Genomic DNA, 20,210 nt, shown 5'->3' with positions numbered 1-20,210 from the left:
TGACAGAAGCTTAGAGTATTATGGAAACAGCCTGCTTGACTGCGTGGCTGAAGGAGTTTCACAGAGGTGTTTCCCTCTGCTTCTGTGGAATTTTCTGTTTCACTTCAGGTTATTTATGCGCAGAATGATGTAAACGTGCACTGTTACCTCCATCATTTATCCAGAACAGCCCAGACTTTTTTTTTAAAAAGAACTTTGGAATGTGGGAAGGAGTTTGATGCTCCAGTGGTCTTTTTTTTTTTGCTATTCTTGATAATTAGTTAAGCTCTTAAATATTTGATTGACGATGTATCACACTGATATGGGAATAACTCTTTGCTGCTATACCATGTCAGTATGACTCTTGAAAAAGGATCTCTTATCTCCTAACTGAACAAGTCATGTGACATCCTGAAATCTTGAGAGCTTGTTCTGTGCCTGCACTGACCATGTAGACTTTATATGTACATGCCTTGATCATATTCCAATATATGCATAAACCTTTATCATATTCTGACATCCTTACCCATTCAAGAAATAAGCCTTCTACTTTTTTAATCCTGCCCTCTGTAATGACTGTCAGCTGTTCTTATCCTAATGGGGCAGTATCTTTACAGTATGCAAATAAGAAATCTCAAGATGCTGTGAGAGGAGGAGCTGTTACCACAGTCCCTCTGAATCAGTCCATAATCAAGTGCCTGCATGTGGTGGTAATTTGTGTTCTTCTTGCAAAAGGTGCAGTGCTTACCTAGATGTCAGAGCAGTTGTTTATAGTAAGAAATACCCATAGACTATTGTCAAATAAGAAGATACAGACTTTGGTATTTTAAGAAGAAATTGTTCAGACTGGAGTTTGGCTGTGTAAGACTAATTTTTTTTTAAACATCTTTTTGGTAGTGTTCTCTCTTTCCTTTTAAAGGGAGGTTGTTATAAGTTACTGCAAACAGCGTAAGCAACTTGGTATTCAAAGACTGATGAAAGAGCTCTAGTCTGTTTTTACTAAGATGTCTCTTTGTATGGAGGATGGTAATATATATAAATGGACTATTGCAAATTCCACCTCCCAAATGGAATATCAAAAAACAAAAACGAAACAAAAAAAAAAAACAAAAAAAACCAAACAAACCCAAAACCACACTCAGAAACAAAACAAAAAAACCCACAGACCAAACCCAACTCTTCCTCCTTGTTGAAACAAAAGAAATCCAGTCAGCAGATGCAGAGTGATTGGACGTCTCCCAGAGTTGAAATCCCACTTCCTTAATGATGAGAAATGTAAATATGTGATCATCAATCCATTTTCAATAAGCTGTATTTCATGTGCTCCTTCTGTTACCCTTGAGCTTTGAAACTCAGGATTCATGGACTTCCACACCTTGTATCTGGGCTGCTAGAAAAAGGAAGATGCAAAGTAAAATGGATTTAGACATTTAGAAATGATATGTTTACTGAGGAAGCTATTAGTCTTGAAGCAAGTGTGAAGGTTTAACATGCCTTACAGATACAGGCTGTGCTGCAGAGTGAGCCTTTGGGTACACAGGACAGAAAAACAACTATGTTTCTGAGGTGTTTGTATACGTACCAAGTTATAATAATGTGAACTTTAGAGGTCAGGAGTATTGCTGCTGTTTCATGAAGCACCTTTAAGACTCAATTCCTACTTACCTTTCCAGCAAAGCACTGGCTTCTGTAATGTGTAGGTACACATGCTTTATTTTTGATGGGAGAAACTGATTATATAATGCTTGTAATTTGAGGCTTACCACCATTTAACATATTGAAGTGTCAGTAGTAACATCTTGGAAGCAACCTGTCAGTCGCTTTTAATTTGTAGACTGTAGTTGATTTCTTGTGAACGCATACATTACATCTGAAAAAAAAAAAAACCCAACATATTACTGCATGATTAATTCAGTTAAAAAATTAACATGCTGTTAATTTTCAGGGGCTGGGGAACTACTTGGTAGTAATCAAGTTGCCTTGTGTCTCTTAGGAAATAGCTGCTGAAATAAAAATAAATCTCTGCTCTACTAGTGTAGATGATCTAGCTGTAGCAAAAAGATATGTTTATTGAGAACAAAACATGTTACATCTTTTTATTGTCATTTTACATCCATTAGGATCGAATTGTGTCCATGCCTCTGGACAAGGACCATGAAGTAGCAGTTCAAGCCATGAAACTCTTGATGCTTATGTCACAGTAAATAATTTCTTTTTTAATTTACTGTATTGTTTTAATGGCAACAAGATCCAGATAAAATTCTGATGAATCTTCCTGTAATCAGTTACATGCTGAGAAATGATTGGTCTCAGCAGGATATGAGTTACAGCTAAAACTGCTTGAGACATGGCATTTTCTTTCTGTGGGAAGCACCAATGTTAAGAAAACCTTTGCAGTCAGATTCACCATGAGAATGACATTACTTGTATCTTCATGCTTCCCCTGAAAGTAAATTCCAAAGAGTTTTGATGTTGGCTTTTCTCAAACCAAGCATCTGCCTGTTTCCAGGAAGTTCCCACCGTATAACATTCTGTCCCAGGCTTACCAGATCTTGACTAGGAGCTCAGGGAACTCTGCCATCTTTCCCCATGCAGGAAGCCTTGAACTTTGTTGCTAGAGTTTGGGCTATCAGATTCCTTGCTCCATGTCAGAGAATCTGGGAGCTGTTAAGCCTGCAGTAGTCTGACAGGGAGTGAGCAAGTATATGACGTCTTGTTTTTGCTGAAGTGGAAAACTAACAGAAAGTTGTTTTGGTGGGAAATTACTGGTCAGCCATAGATTCGGAAGGGTAATATCAGACTGGAAGGGGTGGGAAAAACTGGACTAACATTATAGAAATATGTGAGTCCTATTCCAATGTATCCTTTATTTTAGAAAGAACTTCTTTGGCAAAGTACCCGAAGAATAAATTCTCTGTCCCTCTTTTTCAGTGCAAAAACAAGATTAAAAGAGTCCAGTGCATTTCCTTGTTAATACAGTTAAGATTTTAGAGGACTTTGTAAGTGTCTCTTCTGTTTCAGGGTTTAAGATGGATTCTGCTGATGCACTTGCTTGTCCACGTACAGCATGGTGCATTGTTCAATAGCAATTGCTTTTCCATGTAAGCCAGAAATACTGGTCATTGCTAGAAGAGGATGCAGTACTTAGTGGACCAAATAATATGGTGTTCTAGGTATATACATTAAATTTCAAATATGTTTATACATTGAAGCAATGCTGTGTAGTCTGGACTCACTCCTATTTCACACTCCATTGATTTGAGTGGCATTTCTCTAGGTTACTCCAGCATATGCATCAGAACAGCATATGACCACTATGAATACAGCATGCTCTTCTGAAGGAAGTACCATTGTTTGGATCTCACTACTTGTGGATAGGGTCGTATTGTTTCTCTGTTTACAATGTCCTTTTCTACATCAGTTGGTTCTCTGGTGTGTAGCTGTTGGAACAAAACACAGTGTTGTGTCTGTGTGTAACGTGTCCCTGTGCCAGGAGGAGTAGCACACCATTGTTGAAGTACAAAGATACTGAACACCAGTTATGGCTGTCCCTGTTCTGTATCTGAACTAACAAGTGCTGTATTGGCCCTGCAGCTGTTTATAGTCTCTGGCTTTATTATTTATTATTATTATTATATTATATATGCGATAGTGTTCTCATTAATGCAAACTGCAAAAGTTTGATCAGTGTTTCTTTTTTCATCAAGCAAATTTTTCCCAGATTTTTCTTTAATACAGTTTGATTTCCAGTGTAAGCTCCATCTAAAGTTTTCTCAGTGACATTTTTCCATCATAAGATGTACTTTTCATTATCAGAATGAGTATATTTTATTTTCAGTTAGGCTGTGTGGAGTCCTATCAATACATACTTGTTTCTTTTTACTCATTTGTTTTGTAGCCGTTCTTTCTGTCCTTCTCCCTCTCAGTTGCTTTGAGTGCTGCTGGCTTTGCTTAATTACTGCAATAATAAAATGGGAACTGGGGACATAGTGGGCAAATTCAGTGACAGATCTTCTTTTTGATAAGGTAGATAATGGTCAGTCTATAAAATTTTTGTGAAGAGGATGTAGGTAATACAGTCTACACTACAGATTTCCTAGTAAGAGCCTGCACTGAGTTACTTTTCTTGAGGCACAGGGAAAGGCTCATGCTGCAGTACCTACAGATATCAGCAGGGACTTCACTGCTGATGTTACAGGAGCAAAAAAATTCAGACTGCAGCATAAGTGCTTATCATGGTTCAAAACTGGTACCTGGATGTTGAATGGGAAAGCTGTCTGATGCATTCAATAAAGCATGAAATGAGGCTTTGGACAGCATTTCCACTATCTGCAAAGAATGACAAATGTAGCAGTACCATTTACAGAAGCTATCTTGTGTGTATTGCTGTAATCAATTTTTGTGCAGCTTTTAGTCATGCTCTATTGACTTCTCTAGGGATGACCCACCTACAGATTTGGCAACTGAATTCTAGTTGCCCAAATCACTGTTTTTAGTGAAGTGTGAAAGACCTTTCAGGTCAAGCTTCTATTTTTAAAGGTACCATTTCCATTTTTAAAGTAAGAACATCCATCAGTAAGAACTTTCTATATTTGATTTGGAATCATGGAATCAGTTAACAAGAAGTCTTTATTTAAAAAAAAAACAACAAAACAACAACAAAAAAAACAAACAAAAAACAACAGCATGACCATAACTGGTCAGGTACTGACCTGTAGGACACGACTCTAATCTTGGAATAGCTCTTGTCATTTAAGGGCATGTACTAGAGAGATGCAAAAACAGGAGTAGCTGTTTCCCTCCAATTAGTTTGTTGGCTTCTCTTGTCAACATCCTGGGCAAAAAATACTGTATCAGCAACTCTCTTTCATTGTCTTCATGAGTACATGTAGTAGCAAGACCTCTTGCTACTTAATTGTTTTTGTGATGTTTTACAGTTGCAAATCTGCTGCGTATATGTTAGTAACAGCAGTGACTGTCTCATAACCATCACTGCATGTCACTGCTGTGGAATATACACTGTGTATTGCATGTAATGTGGGCAGAGTGACTACTCTGGCCCATAGAGCTTCTAACTTATATGCTGACCTTTATATTCTCTCTCTATTCAGCCAGACAAACACTAAAATACCAATCTTCTCAATTCACTTAAATTTACTGCGTTATTTAAAAATAAAACAAAAACAAACACAACAGTGCCAACTCAAAGCCCTCTTGCTGTGCATACACCTGCTTTTTTTTGTTGCTGTTGTTTTCAAATCTATATTTGTGTTTTCATTTTGTCTGTCTCTAAGCTGAGCTATCTTCTTGTTTGTTGTATGTTGTCTCCGTTGAAAGCCAAGCTCTTTGGGCTGGTGGATTTCTATTTTTACAGGTGTGATCCTGAAACTGAATGAGCCTGTGAGGTATAGCGTAACAGAAATTATTAATGCTACTAATGATACATAATTATTAGCATTAATGTTGCAAAGAATTTGAAAGGGAGTACAACTAGGAAGGATAAAAAATGGAGTCACAATGAGAAGCGAAGGAATCTTAATGCAAACGTTGTCCTTCAATAGGTAAATTAGTTCAGTGGGGCTGCTGCTGCCAGGCAGTTCGGTTTGTTTTTGTGTACTTAAGTAGCTGAAAGAGTAGAGAGTTTGGAAAAGGTTATAAAGGTAATTAAATAACCGCATTCACCTACTTCAGTTACAGGTAGTGCATGTAGGGGCACAAGTTTACCAACAGTGTGAAATGTAAAGAGCAAAGAAGGAGCAAATTACCCTGTATCACATTAGTTGAATGTAAGTAGAAATTAAATTGAGTTTTAAACACAAGTCTCTGAAGTTTGAAATCTGGGAGAGCTGCCTCAGTGAAAGCTGTGAGTATATTGCACTCATTGGGAACTCATTTAAACTACTTACTGGAGCTGATAAATACATTAATTCTCACTTCAATACTTTGACAGTGGTAAGTAGGGTTTATCTAACTTAAAGGTCAGTAAACTGAGGTTTGTTAATTCTGGGTGTTCTCTTTAGCACAAAAGGCCCAAGTCATGTAGGGATACATTGTCTCTGCACTCTTAAAGAAAAAGGAAAAAAATTAATTCTCCCTCCTTTTTCTCAGCTAGACTGAGATGGAAGTTTTAGGTTGGAGATGGAGGGCCTACACTCTGGGAGAATCTTGAAAACTGGAGTTGGCAAAGTATGCCATAACCATGTCACGTAATTCAGAGTCAGTGGAGAGTGCTGTGGACTGAGGAAGAGAAAGAAACTTTTGATAGGCAAATGCATTATATCTAGCAAGGTTATTCAGAAAGCTTTTATTCGGAGAAAAAGTCAAGTTGTATTGAAGGCTCAAATGCTATTGTAAAACATGTTTTCGTGTGATTGTAGAAAGTAAACTTAAGAGAGGAAGTTGCTTTGCATAGGGAAGTTGACCACCTTTGTCTTGTCCAGTGTTTTTCAGGAGAATTAAGTGTTTCTTAGATGTTGGTGGAGAAGTACCAATACAAAGATCTCACTTTAGTAAAGCAAGTTACACAGCACAGTTCTGATTTCTTGCACTAGTAACTTAATTGCAGCACGCTGCATACCAGCAAAAGGGAATGGCATGGAGCTCCTCACAGCTCCTCTGTGTTTCATCCAGGCCCACACTCCTGTTAAGGTGGAGTTAGGGCAGTCCTTTAGAAGAGTGAAGCCTATTACAAACTAAGCAAAAGTGAAAGACCAAGATGTACCAAAGGCAGGTGCTTTCTGCTCTGCCTGCTCTTTTTTTTTCCCCCACCTTTGCAGGTTTTTATTTTTCTAAAAGTTAATCTTCAGCAACTCTTTGTCATCGAACACCTCTGTTCAGGAACCTTTATGTTTATTGTGAAATCTTTCCTGTCTGAAGAACTGACAACAAATGAGGAATGCCTGTCTCCTATGCTTATATTTCTTAGCCAAAACAGAGTACCATACAGCACCTTTGTAATGTGCTTCCTCCTCTCCTCTGTCACAGCATAGCCATGGAATCACAGTGCGACATCTTAATTCTATTTTAAAGTGCCTAGGGAAGTATTCTTGTTAGGCTGTTGTATGGCTACCACGTTGTTCTTCTCTTGTTCAACACAAAAATGCTGTTTTGAAACACATCTTATGACAGCAGGGTGGAAAGAAGGAAATAACATTTTTAAGTATAAAAATCAGCTACTGTATTCTGTTTGCTCAAACAGAATGCTACCAAAAGGTGTTTTTTGGATGGTAGTGCTTAATGCATTATTAATGATTTTGTAATGTATTTGCAGGTTTTGGTATTTAATTAGAATTTATTTTAAATGCAAAATAAACTAGTTTGTTTTGAGGTGCTGTACCTTGGTGCCAGTGTCTCTATACCATGTGCCAAATCTTTCTCTATGTGATCTTTTCCTGTCGTTAAGAGCAAAAAGAGTAAAGTGGAAAAGCTTTGAAAAGTGCATCAAGTGTATTTTTATTTTATTTTGTGGTTTTGGTTGCTGTCCACGATATAAGCAGTAGCACAGACCACGATAGGTGATTCCAGCAGTCATATATAGTCATGTCTCTTTCATGCAGTGAAAAAGAACAAAAGGGAAGACAGGGAATCTTTCAGCTGGTGCCACAGGCAGAACAAAATGGGTCTGTGATCTCTCTCTAGAAGATCCCAGCTTCTCTACGCTATGTTCACACTGAAGCACAGAGAAAATGGTGTGTCATGACATTGGTATGTGGAAAGCCATGCCTGTTTAGGTGTCTAAAAATAAACACTGGCAGGCACTTCTGGTTTAACCTTTATCTGTTGCTTGGCATTCTGAGGGCTGTAAGTTTGCAGCAGTATTATTGCTGTATTTAAAGTATTCTTTGAATGCGTGCTTATTGGTTTATGTATGTAAAAAGAAAGGCACTGATTATTACTGATAGTTGCAGCAGTATAGCCAGGTGTTGCTACTTCCAGAGGCAAGTAAAACCCCCTAAGCTCTCACTTGAGTGGGAGTACTGACTGTAAACCTCACTGTCTCACAGACAGTAGTTGAACAGTATGTGGACAGCAGTGATATTACATAGAGGCATTTCCTCTCATTCCACAGCCTCTGTGCTACTAGGGGCTGCTTTGTAAGTGGTCAGAGCTGTTTCAATTGACCTACTCTTGCTGTGAGGAGAGAAAATAACACTGCTCTGGACTAGTGTAAGTGGGGTGAAGTCCTAACCTCTTTGAAGGCAAAGTTAAAAAGGAGGTTGGAATTTCATTTGCATTGGCAAGACAAAATCTGTAACTTCTACCCAGGGAGACTGCAGGCATGCTACTGAGTGCTTTGCCTAAATTATTTAGATAACTCAAGGAATTTTTTTTTTTAATTAGGGACACACAGCTCTCACTGTTTCTGTGAATGTGTAAAGAAGGGGGAAACATGGCCTATGAAGATGAGTAAATTCAAATATCACTGAATCATTAAGATTGGAAAAGACTTCTCTACCTTCTAGTCAATACATCGTTCTACCCACCATGCCCACTGACCACGTCCCTCAGTGCCACATCCACACGGTTCTAGACCATGTATCACAGTGTGCTTACACCAAAATTTCTTCTTTTTCAAGCTTCATTCCCTAACATTTGTGGTATCTCAGGACGCACCAATACTTGCTCAGAAATGCTAAAGCACCATCTTACCTTAATATCTCCTTTTTTAACAACAGTAAACACATTTTTACACTATTTCCCCCAGTTCTATAGATGGCTGGATGAGAATCACACAAACATTTTCCTTTATACTCATTACATGATATCTACGTATACTGAGAGCACTTTCTATTTGTTCTGTTACCACAGCTATATACTCAAGGGAACTGCATGTTAAAAGAGGCTGCCAGAACCTGCTGGAATTTCTTTTTGATTGAGGGCAAGCATTATCTTGCAGGATTGACCCATCAGTTTTGGAGGCAGACCATCAGCACTTCCATTTAAATACCTTTTTACTGTGCCAGTGGCCATTATAAACAAATTCAGAAAAACTGTGAAAGATTCAAGTGATACATGAGTAAATACATAGTAAAGATAAAATTCATGAGGTTTCAACTTCCATAAATGAGAAGTTGTGGGTTTTGAGAAATGAATGCTTCCTCTTTCCCATTGCTTTAACTCATAGCCTGTGCTACAAAAAGTATTTTTAATCAACACCCCAGCTATGCTCTCACCTAATGAGATCTCACTCCATTTCAGTCAGGTTTGAGGATAATGTTTTCGGGCCTTGTGACTTGTGAGGTTGCTAAAGGATGCACTAGGATTGGAGACAAACAGGCAAGCATAGGAAGGGGTGCTAATTTTCTGAAGGCATTGGTCCCACCAAATGGAAAGCACAAATGCTCAGTTTTAGAAGTGGTACTGGATTGAAGCTGCAAGTGGCTTTATACTGTCACTATCTGAGAGCTGATCACAACAATAAGTAAGAAGTCTTTCACCTGGTTGCAAAGAGCTGAAGGATCTGATATGTTGCTGTTTCATTCTCTCATGTAGTTTAGCTGAACGACTTTGCAATTGCAGTAGAAAGCAAGCAATTTGAAACTGTAACCTTTGTTTTGGTCTTCACTTCTGTTATCTCCTCTTTGGATTATTCAACCTTGATGCTTCAATTTCATGTTTTGTAAAGCAGTTGATACTAACACAATTGCTAACTCCCATAGAGTGTTCTAGGTTTATTAGTTGCCTGTGATATTTTAAAAATTGGTAGCTGAATGGCTGTCAAAAAAATTGTGATTTTCAGTGTGTTTGGACAGAAAGGTTGCACTCATAAGCATGCTACCAAGTATGTGTTTTGATTTCTTATTGTGTGTGACACTGTGTAGGCCTAGTGTAACAGAGTACAAGCTTTAAAATACTGTGCTAATGCATTTTGGAAGAGTTTGTACTGTAAGATGGAGGCTTCTTGTTATTTAATTGTCTATGACAATAAGCATAGATGTATCATTTTTCTCTTTGATCATTATTGCTCTTTTTTATCATGGCCACTAATCAACCTTAGTAATACTTTAAGTTAATATTCTGTCCATAGAGTGGGCCTTATTACTCATAGCTTGTACAAGCCTCAATTTGTCTATAAAATGAGTAAAAAATGCTGCTATTTCCATTTGATTACGTATTTAGACATGTCCTACAAAATATTAGCTATGTAAACAAGTTGCAAGGCATCAGGTCCAGTAAAACTGGACATCTCATTCATTGTGTTCCGTGCAGATAAACCTGAACTGTAACTTCTGTTGTTATTTTTGCCTAGGAACTGTGAGGACGTGTTATCAGATGCAGACTGTGAGACCTTATACCAGTTTGTTTATACCACACACCGTCCACTTGCAGTAGCAGCTGGGGAATTCCTGTATAAAAGGTATCTCTATCTGACTGCCTACCTCTTGCATATTCTCATTTGTTTCAGAATGAAGGTGGATTTATTTAAGAGGGATATTAAGCATTCATTTTTTTTTCTGCTGGAAGTATATACCATGAGGATAGTAGATGTGCTTTCTTCTCCTGAATCAGAAGAGAAATTCTGTCTGGGGGTAATCATTTGTTTCCCTGCACAGCGCTCCCCAGTAGGCATGAGAAGAGTTGCAAGCCTAACACAGAGAATATGAAACAACTGACTGATCCACAGACACCATCCTACTTTGAGAGTATGCCTCCTTTCTTCTTTCTTTTCCTGTTGCGTTCCTCCTTACAAGCTAATTCATCACCTGGCAACTGCTGCATTTCCATAGCATTGGTGATTAATCACAAAAATGGCCTCCTCTTTTCCCTTTTGGAAGTTGCCTTGTACATTGTAAAGGCTTTTGAACAATGAGAGATGCAACAGATTAAAAAGCCCTCCCAGTTTTGTGTCAGGTAATGAAGTACAGGGTTTATCTTCCCCAGGAGTAATTCTTATAAAGGGGCTTCTTATAACAATGGTTGCATGAAGTGAATGGAGTTGATGTGCTAAAAAGGGAAGAAATAAATTTTCTGTCTCTGTGGCTGAGGAAGGTGATTTTATGTTACAAAAATAAATGAAAATAAAACTATTTAGGCAAGGCTTTTGCCTGAATTCGGAAATAATGATTTGTGTTTTTCACATATGCAGAATCTTCTCCTAGCTGCCTGTTGCTATCTAGCTGAACTGCTGACATGCTAGAGTTTGTGTTGCCACATCCAACAGAAAGACAAAAGAAGATAAATTTCTCTTTTAATGAATCTTCTATCTCATCTGCTAGCATTTTCTGCTTGACCCAATGTTCTATCAAAAATCAGCTGTTTTTCCTCCCAGAACATGGCTGTCTTTTGCTGCTAAACTGATTGCCTTGGTAACTTGACTTTTTATTCTCAGCTTCCCAGTGCAGCATAGACACTCTGATCCTCTAAACCTTTTCCTTGTTCTTTGCCCTGTTCTCTGTGACTCTGGTATTAGTACAGAAACATCTTTTCTGGTGTGATAGAAATATTAGTGACAACTTTCTTTTCCTAGTTGTACTGATAAAAATTTCAGTATAACGGTTTTTGGTTTTTTTTCTTTTTCTTCTTGGTGTACATATGAAATCTCAGTGTCTGCATTTTTAATGTCGATTAGTTACAGAGCTGGCATAAATTATACCAGCAGAAGCACTTTCTGAAAGTATAAGCTTATACTGACACTGAGTAGTGTGGTCCTGCTCTTAAATCCAAGCCATTTGGGCCTCTGAATCTATGGGAATGGCATTCCTGTATGTGTTTTGGGATTAAAACTTCTTATGAGCAGTGCATTCGTGCTCATTTAGGCTAAGGAGGAAAATGGAAATATCATATTGTGAGCAGTTTCTCCACTGTGTTTGTAAAATTGAGTATGTTGTAAATTGCCTCTTGCAAATACAAGATGCTATACTATCTTCAAGAAGAGGTACACTAGTGGTTGGGTAGCAATATTTTTACTGAGTTAATGTTTAATTTCAGTCTAGAGCTAACCCCTTCTGCAGTATGAGAAAATGTTTATCTCAGAGTATGTTCAACACTGTGGAATCTGCATCTGTCGTCCAGAAAGTTGGCAGGGTACTTTTAAAGTATCAGAAATTATCTCTGCATCCGCAGGGACAGCAGATCTCTCATAATGGAAAGCAATCTAATCTCTTTTCCTTTCATCTCCTAAGAAAGTCTAATATGATTTAGAGTAAGTATGTATTTAGAAAAAATACAGTCATGGGGCTCTTGAAAGAATTTGTGTTGTATTGGCAAACAAGCATAAAGGGAATGTGGCAGAACTGAATTGGCTTCCTTTTCTGTTGGCAGGCTGCTTAGTCATGAGGGAGGTGAAGAAGTTTTGTGCAAAGGAGAAAAGAAGGTTGGAGCAAAGACTGACCAGCTGAAAAGATTAATACGTTTTTTCCTGGAGAGTGAGGTGAGGAGAACAGCCCCTGCAGTATAAACCTTTTCAATCCAGCGATGCATGTTAAATCAAGTACTGGCTTCCATTTGGAGAGTATTTCTAGTTGTGATCTCTGCAATGCTGGTATTTGGGATGTTCTCACTCTCTAGGATGAGTTGTTAATGAAGACAGAATTGAGTGTTTCTGTTCTATTGTTTTAAGGCTGATTTTATAGCTATGCTAATGAAGAGAATCAAAGCTGAAGCAGCTTCTGAAAGCAACTTGAAGGACTAATGCCACCATGTGAATGGGTTTTGGTACATGTCTGCATCTTAGTGCAGGTAGATGGGGGTTGCTGTACCGTGGCTCTGCGCTCAGAGTGAAGTGGTGTTTCTGAAATTTTATCAGATTAAGTGCTGTGCTTGACTATTTAGCTTTTGCAGTGGTGTAGACAGATGTCTGGTCGAAGTGTCTGAGGCACAGCCATTTTACATATATGTGTAAAGAATTTCAGACATAATTATCTAAATTATCAACTTATTTGTTATCAACCTTGTTGTCCCAAGGTTGCATTTTTTGTTATTAACAGCAATATAAAAGCAATATGGAAACTAGTTTTAGAGGTTATTTAAATTACAAAGGAAACATACTGAAATCAGAGAAAAAGAACAGCTTTTTTCCTGCTTTTTCTGCTTTTTTCCCTGCTTACTTGCTTTGTAATAGACTAACGATGTTGTTTAAATGCCGATTAGCCTCAGACTAAATATGTTGGAATACTGTGTGTAATGGATGTTTGAATGACAACTTTGTAATTGGAAAAAAGAGGAGAGGAACATATGAAGCTTGTGTTTCTTTTACTGATGCTTCTATAAGCTTGTATTTTTAATCCCTAGCTACACAAACATGTTGCATACCTCATAGACAGCTTGTGGGACTGGGCAGGCAAATTCCTGAAGGACTGGGAATGCATGACCACTCTTCTGTTAAAAGATGGTGAAGGAGATGGAAAAGGTGGGTGAGCAAAGAGGTTATCTTTGTCCAAATTAATCTCTTGATGTTGTTTTTGAACTCTGCTTCAGCTAGCTTAGTACCATTCCATGTTGTAGTGCTCTTCGATCCCGGATCGTGGCCCCCAAGAGCCACAAAGCAGATGTGACTCAGTGCCCTGCCAATGTGATACTTGTAGCAACATAGTTGTTTTATTTAGTATTCTGTATTTATGTAATGTTAGTTTAGAAGCTTTGCAAGAATACTTGTATAAACAAGCTTAAGTAGCATTCACTTCTTTCGTTTGTTTGCCCAAAAGATGAGAATCTCAAAATATTAAGAGATTGAAGCACAGTATTTTTGGGCTACTATTCGTGCCTGGAGAGGAAAAGGACAATGTGTTGAGTTCATTGACATCTTACACGTTAAAGAGCTAGAGTTTTGTTAAAAATGTTTTAAAGTGAACTTAAATCATAGTTGTTTTAGTGGAACAGGAGGCAGTTGTGTGTCTGCAATTCAAGTTTGCAGACCCAATGACTTGAAGCATTTTGAAGCTCAAAGAAGCAGGCTTATACTAAATGAGACAGTAGTCAGCAAGGGTAAGCCTTAGTGAAGCCGTGTGTGTTGCTGATATATTGTTAGGAAGTTTTCTTAGGGGACAAATAATTGCTGCTGTGTTCACTAAAGGTAGAAAATAATTTTCTTCAAATTAAATCAAACACTCTTGAAATGTTTATTTAGCAGCATCTTTCTGTAGTGCCTTTCTGCAGTTATCCAGATAAATGGGTAGGTTTTTCATTAGCTGTTGATGCATCTTTGTTTTGCTTTTGTGCGATGCTGAAAGGAGACTGATTTATTTACAGTGCTGAATGATGCTCAGGAAAGTGTTCTCATCGAAATTATCCTCGCAACGGTTAGAGAAGCAGCTGAAGGTCATCCTCCAGTGGGCAGAGGTGCAGCCAAAAAAGTCAGTGCATCTTATTCTCATTCACTGTGCTTTGATCACTTTTATTTTGCCTTATGTGCTTTGCCAGATAGCATATTCCTATATCTCTAGGTATTAAATGGCTTATTTTTATGAAATGGCACGTTGTCTGTTGACATGTAGGTCTTATTAGTGGTGGATGTTGAAGGGGATGAGCATTAGGTAAAAGCCATATGAAGTAAGTTATTGACAAATGGTGAACATTTTATCCACGCAATATAGTTGTCCAGTGATTTGCATCTAATTTAAGGTTAACAAGAAAATCAAAAAGCATCTGGTTGTCTCCATGGAATAGTATCTTTATACGGGCTTCATTTGGTTTAGATAAAGGCATCTAAGTTAACCTTGGATTACATGTAAAATTCCACTCAGATCTAAGAGACTTTATAATTGAAACAAAATGCTTTGTCTGCAGATTCTGTCAGTAAAAGAGAAGAAAATACAATCAGAAGATTGTACCAAAATTACTGAACATTTTATTATGGTGCTTCCTCAGCTCTTGGCAAAGGTAACTAACAGCTGCTCTGTGAATGCATGTCGAATATTTCATTAAAATTCCTGCAGTGCACTCATATCCTGTTTTTTTTTCTTTTTTTTTTTTTCACTGCAGTATTCAACAGATGCACAAAAAGTGGCAAATCTTCTGCAGATTCCACAGTATTACGATCTAGATGTTTACAGCACAGGACATCTAGAGAAGGTGAATAGGAATTGGGATAGTCGGTGCATGTGCAGTGTGCTAATTTTATGACAGTACACAGAGTTTTGTGTGACTTGGAACAAATATGAGCCTGTTGAAACAGAAATAAATGGCCTCATACCTTGAGGAAAGTGGTCTTATTCAGGCTTTGCTTCTCAATTTAGGGCTGCCAGAGAAGAGCCTTGTGCTTGTCAATTGTCAGCATCATCAGATGTGCTGTGACTGGCTCCAGTGGGTGGTAGTTTTTGGTTTCATCTGATAGGCCTGCCCTGGGGTTTTTCAATGTTGGATAGAAAGAGGGTGGGTTATCCTGTGTGGCTAAGCTGGCTCCTTCCAGGAGTTTACTACAGAATAGGTTTCATGCTCCTTGAAAGCTGACTCCCAGCTGCTAGGGGATGGTAGTCACTGAAAGATAAGAATAGAGATAGTATAACTGCTGATGGGAAAGGGATGGTCAGAAACGGATAGATGAAATCCTTGAAATGGTTTAAAGTATTCTTAAGCAAGGATGTTTGCAGAGAGGTAAGATTAACTTACTTTCAGCACAAAATGTTAGCTGGAAGAAAACCAGTGGCACAGTACAAGTTCCCTCTTCTCCATAAGGGTGAAAATCAGTTGCTGATCTTCACTTGATCTGAAACAGCCTCCGTCCTCTGCTACCAGAGGAGACAACTTCTGTTGTTTGGAGACACTCCTTTGCTTTGGAAAGACATTTTTATTCCCTCCTGTTGTCTCAATTATTATAGTAAACTTAAAAGTTTACTATAATAAACAGCTACTTCATTTTTAGGAAGATCTAGAGACAATAATAATGAAAAAGAGCTACAAACCCATTGGTATCCACTGGTCCTACCCCTCTGCTCCTTAGACTGGTGTTTATTTCATGCTGGTTGTATAACCTATAGAGAGAGATTCATGGACCAGGTGAAATATATCTGAAGTTTAAGTGGTTTTAGGTACATTTTACCTCTAATACCCGTTTTGTCACTTGCAGCATTTGGATGCTTTGCTGAGTGAGATAAAAGGCATTGTGGCCAAACACTCTGACTTGTCTGTCCTCGAGGCTTCCTCCAGGACTTACTATATCCTCTGCAGTGAAAAAATGGCTATCTACAGCAAGGTGGATTGTGCCCGCACTCAGCTGATAGATGAGTTGATGGGACAGCTTAACCAGCTACTAGATGGCTTCTGGCAGAAGGTGAGTGTGACTCGTTGTGGAGATAAGCAGACTGTTTCCATATGAAAACAGGAGAGGAAAAAACAATTCTTTGCCTGCTGTTTTGAGTGGAACAGAGCTTTCAAAGGTGGATTTTGCTCTTCTAAAAAAACTGATGATTTGTGTTTTCTTAAGTGAGTGTACCAGTAGGAATAGAGTGAAAATAATACATGAGCACAGCAGCAGCAGGGCATTTTATGTCTTCTGGGTGTTCTGGAAGTGGGTTCCACAAATGTAGAATTACAATGCCAAAGATACATTGTATAAGATCAGCTAAGAAGTACCAGAGATCTAAGGTGATGAGGCTGTTCTCTAAGTGGTACATGTCTGTATTTCTTCATATTTGACTGTATGCAAGATGCCCTTCATAGTGTGACTTTGACTGTAGGAGAAAAAAAATTAGTAATGCTGATTGCATAGCACTGGGGTCTCTGAAATGATGACTTTCCCCTCAAAGGAGGACTGCAGAGTCTCCCTCAAAGTTCTTTAGTTCTAAAAAGCAGAAACAGCTGGTTGTGATATGAATAGCTTGCTGGCTGAAATGAACAACAGAAGCCCGCAGCTGATCTGATCAACTGTGCCGTCACGAACAGGTGTCATGCCATGGAATGAGAGTTAACACTGGCAGGTTTTTATTGGACCCTGGAATATTGTAAAATGTGTCAAGCCAAAAAATTCCCTAACCTCAGATTGGATTTATTTTGTTGGTCTTAAATAGATATCTGTGTCAATGTGGGATAATGTGTACTTATGAGAAATAACATAAGCGCTAGACCAGGGGATTCCTCAACTCCTTCGTAGTGTAATCCATATCTAAATAAAGAGATTTTTCTCCTGCGACCCCTCCCTTCTAATTCTTGGTTGCATATACCATCTTCCATAATCACGTAGCATCCTTGTGGAAACTGCAGCAATTGCATCTATGGGAAAGTATTTAATGTATTTTTAGCTATCTTTGAATGTGATCTGGCAGCTGGAAGCAACCAGATCACGGCACCACGTGAACAGTTAGCTTTCCAGAGATACCTAGCAACCGATGTGAAGTTTAGCACTTCTGTGTTAGCCTAATTGCTAGTTTTACATTGTTAGCAGTGCTGTAGTTTAGAGAGGCTGCTGTGGATTCAGTAGCAATAGAGACACTTACAACATTTCTGTGCAGACTACACATTGCTTTCTTTCTACTGTAGAGGAAGGCATAAGTACTGTGGTGGAAGGTGTAAGGACTGGGGAGAGCTGGAGGAGAGTAATTCAAGCCTTTGGGTTGGTTGGGAAGAGCATAGCAGTTACTTTGCCCTGTGCTGACTAATTCCTTTCTCTTTCCCAAACCTGCAAAATTTAGGAAGAAGGATTTTGTACGGATGCAGGAGAAATTTCCCAGATGCACTCTGCTTTGAGAAGAATAGCAGCTTTTCATAAGTGAGATTTTATTTACATAATGCTGTTTTATTTTGCCATATACTTAAATGTTGCTTTATCAGATGCCAAGTGAGAATTGTTCACACTGGTTGGGTTTAGTAAGATTTTCACAAGGGAAGGAAAATGGTCCCTATGAGAGACGTCATGGGGTTTAGTTTTTGCTGAACAGAGCTGTAGTCTTGGCTTATGGATTTTTTGTTTGTTTGCTTTGTTACTGGCAATGGAGCATCAGCCCTATTTGGGGCTAAGAAGAGTGTGTTATAGAGTTGGGATGTCAGAGTGGACACAGAGCTTCTCTCAGCTGGGTCATTGTGGTGCCTCCCTCCTAACAGGGTGCTGTTGCACTGCCTTACTGTCAGCACTGGTGGTCAGTCTGAAGAAGGTGCAGTGAGTGCTGTCCCTCAGCAAATGCAGTCTGTTTTTGTTTTGATTCATTTGATCTTTTGTTAGAACGTGATTTTCTCAAAAGATTGTTTCTCTAGGAGTTGTTCACCAAGTAAATTATCATACAAGGTGGTACAGAGTTGGGGAAATGGCCTTCTGCTTCATGTGTCCTTTGCTAATCCATGCTAGTGCTACTCTGGATATTCGAAGCAAAGCTTACGTTGAGTTGCAAACACCTGTGAATATAAGAAACACTCTTCTAAAGTTTCTATGAAGGAATTTTTTGTTCAATCTTCTTGAGAACTTATTGAATGGATTGCTCAGGAAGAGGAATATAAGCAAGCTTTTTTTTTTTTCCTCACAGAGACTGCAGTTTTGTTGCAGGAATGCAGACTGTAAAGCTTCAGACCGAAGGTTGCAGCAGTTGGCCATGAAAAGCTTAATTTCCTTCCCCCTGACATTTAGTAATTAGTTATCTAAGGTTACTGCTGTACACCAGATGAAGGCAAAAGTAGGATTCACTTAACCTATTTGGTCAGATGAGATTTCAGTTCTTGATTAGCACGTCATCGTTGTTTTCTTTTATTCCACTTGCAGTGCCCATGATCTCACCAAGTGGAATTTGTACGACAAGACTTTGAAGTTACTGCAGTTTGAAATGGAACATGGGAGTTTGTCTGTTCTGGTGAGTTGCTGATACTTAACATTAAAAGAACTTTGAGTTGCTGAAAGCCGGACAATTAGAAAGTATTAAATAATGCTATGTATCAGCATTGTATGAGACAGAAAGGTACACTTTCCTTGTCTCAGTCTGGGAAACTGAGGCTTTGGTATAAAGTGGTTGGAATCAATTAATATAAGACATTATATGGAATAGTTGGGACTGGGAGGGTCCTCTTCTGGTTTGCACGAAATCAGACATTGGAATACCTTGTACCTGTTGATTGCAAATTGACACTCAGTGAGAAGAGTTTGTAGTTACTTGTCTCAACTGCAGCCTTTTGTTTGTCTGGTTGCCTCAACTCAAACATTGGCTGTGCAGAGACAGAGGTATATTATGGAATTACAAGGTGAAGTACTCCTAGCGCTTGTAGATGTTGATCAGACCCCATTTTCAAAAGAGAATTTGGAATTATTTGGCAAAGAGTCAACCAGAGAACAAGACTCTGCAGCCAGTGTGTGAAGGTAGACTCCTTTAAATGGAGCATCAGAGCACAGATGTTTGTCTTCTGCTCCCAATTGCCCTCTGGAGGAATCTGCCTTTCACCAAAGACTGCAGAGAAATCCTAAAGTCTAAGGTAAAGTTAGCCTCTGTTACGTGGTTATACTACTCCCTGTGGTATGTGGTTGTATTCCACCGAACCCATAAGGGTGTCAGAGGTGTTCCAAAGCAGCATTTTAGTAATGAAGTTTCTCAGTAGATAATGTTTACTTGTGTATAAACCTATTGAGTTTATGTTGAAGATCTAGATATTTACAGTGCAGGAGTGGTTGTGCGAGCAGCAATCAGAATGCCATGCTTCTTGCTGGCAAGCTTTTCTTGTAAATAAATATATATGTTTTTATTTGCAGGTGATCCTGCCAGCTTTCCAGTGCACATATTTTTCTCTCCTGTGGCAACTAGCTGCAGCTGCAGAAAATTCTGCTAAGGTTGGCCCTTCCATTTTGTGCTTCTAGAAATTGAAGATGTTTTTCTATTCTCAAATATGCATTTTCTTGAGGAAACCAAACTGAGCTGGAGCATTCTCCTTCTCTCTCTGACAGTATCCTCTCCTTTCCCTTCCTTTCCTTTCTCTCCCCAACTCTACTCCTCTCCTCTTTTTCCTATTGTTTTTCAAGTTCTTATGACTTTTCAGTGTGCAAGAGAGTAAATGAACAACAGTACGCCTCTATTTTTACTGCAGAACATGTGCAGTGAATTCCTAGTGCTTAATGGAGATAAAGAACTTGTTCCACTGCCAAGCAGTTTGTTGTTTTCTTTTTTTAAGCGACGAAGGATATTCAGTGAAAACTCCAGAGAGCTCTGTTGCTTTGCTTTATTTTTATTCTCTTGTTTTACTTATATATAATGTCACATACCACCTTCTTCAAAATTTCAACCTAATTTCTTCAGTGAACTACTTACCTTCCCACTTGGCTTTACATAGTGTCAGACACTGCCAGATACTCCAGAAGGCATTCTAGTTTAAGACACACAGGGAGGAAG

General features: G+C 38.6%; 1 protein-coding gene across 2 annotated transcripts in view; it reads left to right on the top strand.

Moving 5' to 3' along the window:
- LOC125688396 (cohesin subunit SA-2-like) overlaps positions 1 to 20,210 on the top strand; it is a 55,880-nt gene that overhangs the window by 22,250 nt on the left and 13,420 nt on the right. For both annotated transcript variants that reach the window (XM_048934431.1, XM_048934432.1), the window contains exons 12-22: positions 2,100 to 2,179; positions 10,229 to 10,336; positions 12,241 to 12,349; positions 13,210 to 13,327; positions 14,167 to 14,270; positions 14,704 to 14,796; positions 14,899 to 14,988; positions 15,983 to 16,186; positions 17,544 to 17,620; positions 18,602 to 18,689; positions 19,577 to 19,654. In XM_048934431.1, the coding sequence (XP_048790388.1) occupies positions 2,100 to 2,179; positions 10,229 to 10,336; positions 12,241 to 12,349; positions 13,210 to 13,327; positions 14,167 to 14,270; positions 14,704 to 14,796; positions 14,899 to 14,988; positions 15,983 to 16,186; positions 17,544 to 17,620; positions 18,602 to 18,689; positions 19,577 to 19,654 (1,149 nt within the window). The remainder of the gene's footprint in view (positions 1 to 2,099; positions 2,180 to 10,228; positions 10,337 to 12,240; positions 12,350 to 13,209; positions 13,328 to 14,166; positions 14,271 to 14,703; positions 14,797 to 14,898; positions 14,989 to 15,982; positions 16,187 to 17,543; positions 17,621 to 18,601; positions 18,690 to 19,576; positions 19,655 to 20,210) is intronic.

Source organism: Lagopus muta, chromosome 1, assembly GCF_023343835.1.
Source record: "Lagopus muta isolate bLagMut1 chromosome 1, bLagMut1 primary, whole genome shotgun sequence".
NCBI lineage: Eukaryota > Metazoa > Chordata > Aves > Galliformes > Phasianidae > Lagopus > Lagopus muta.
Note: the sequence above shows the minus strand (reverse complement) of the source record. Positions and strands in the feature narration are given on the sequence as shown.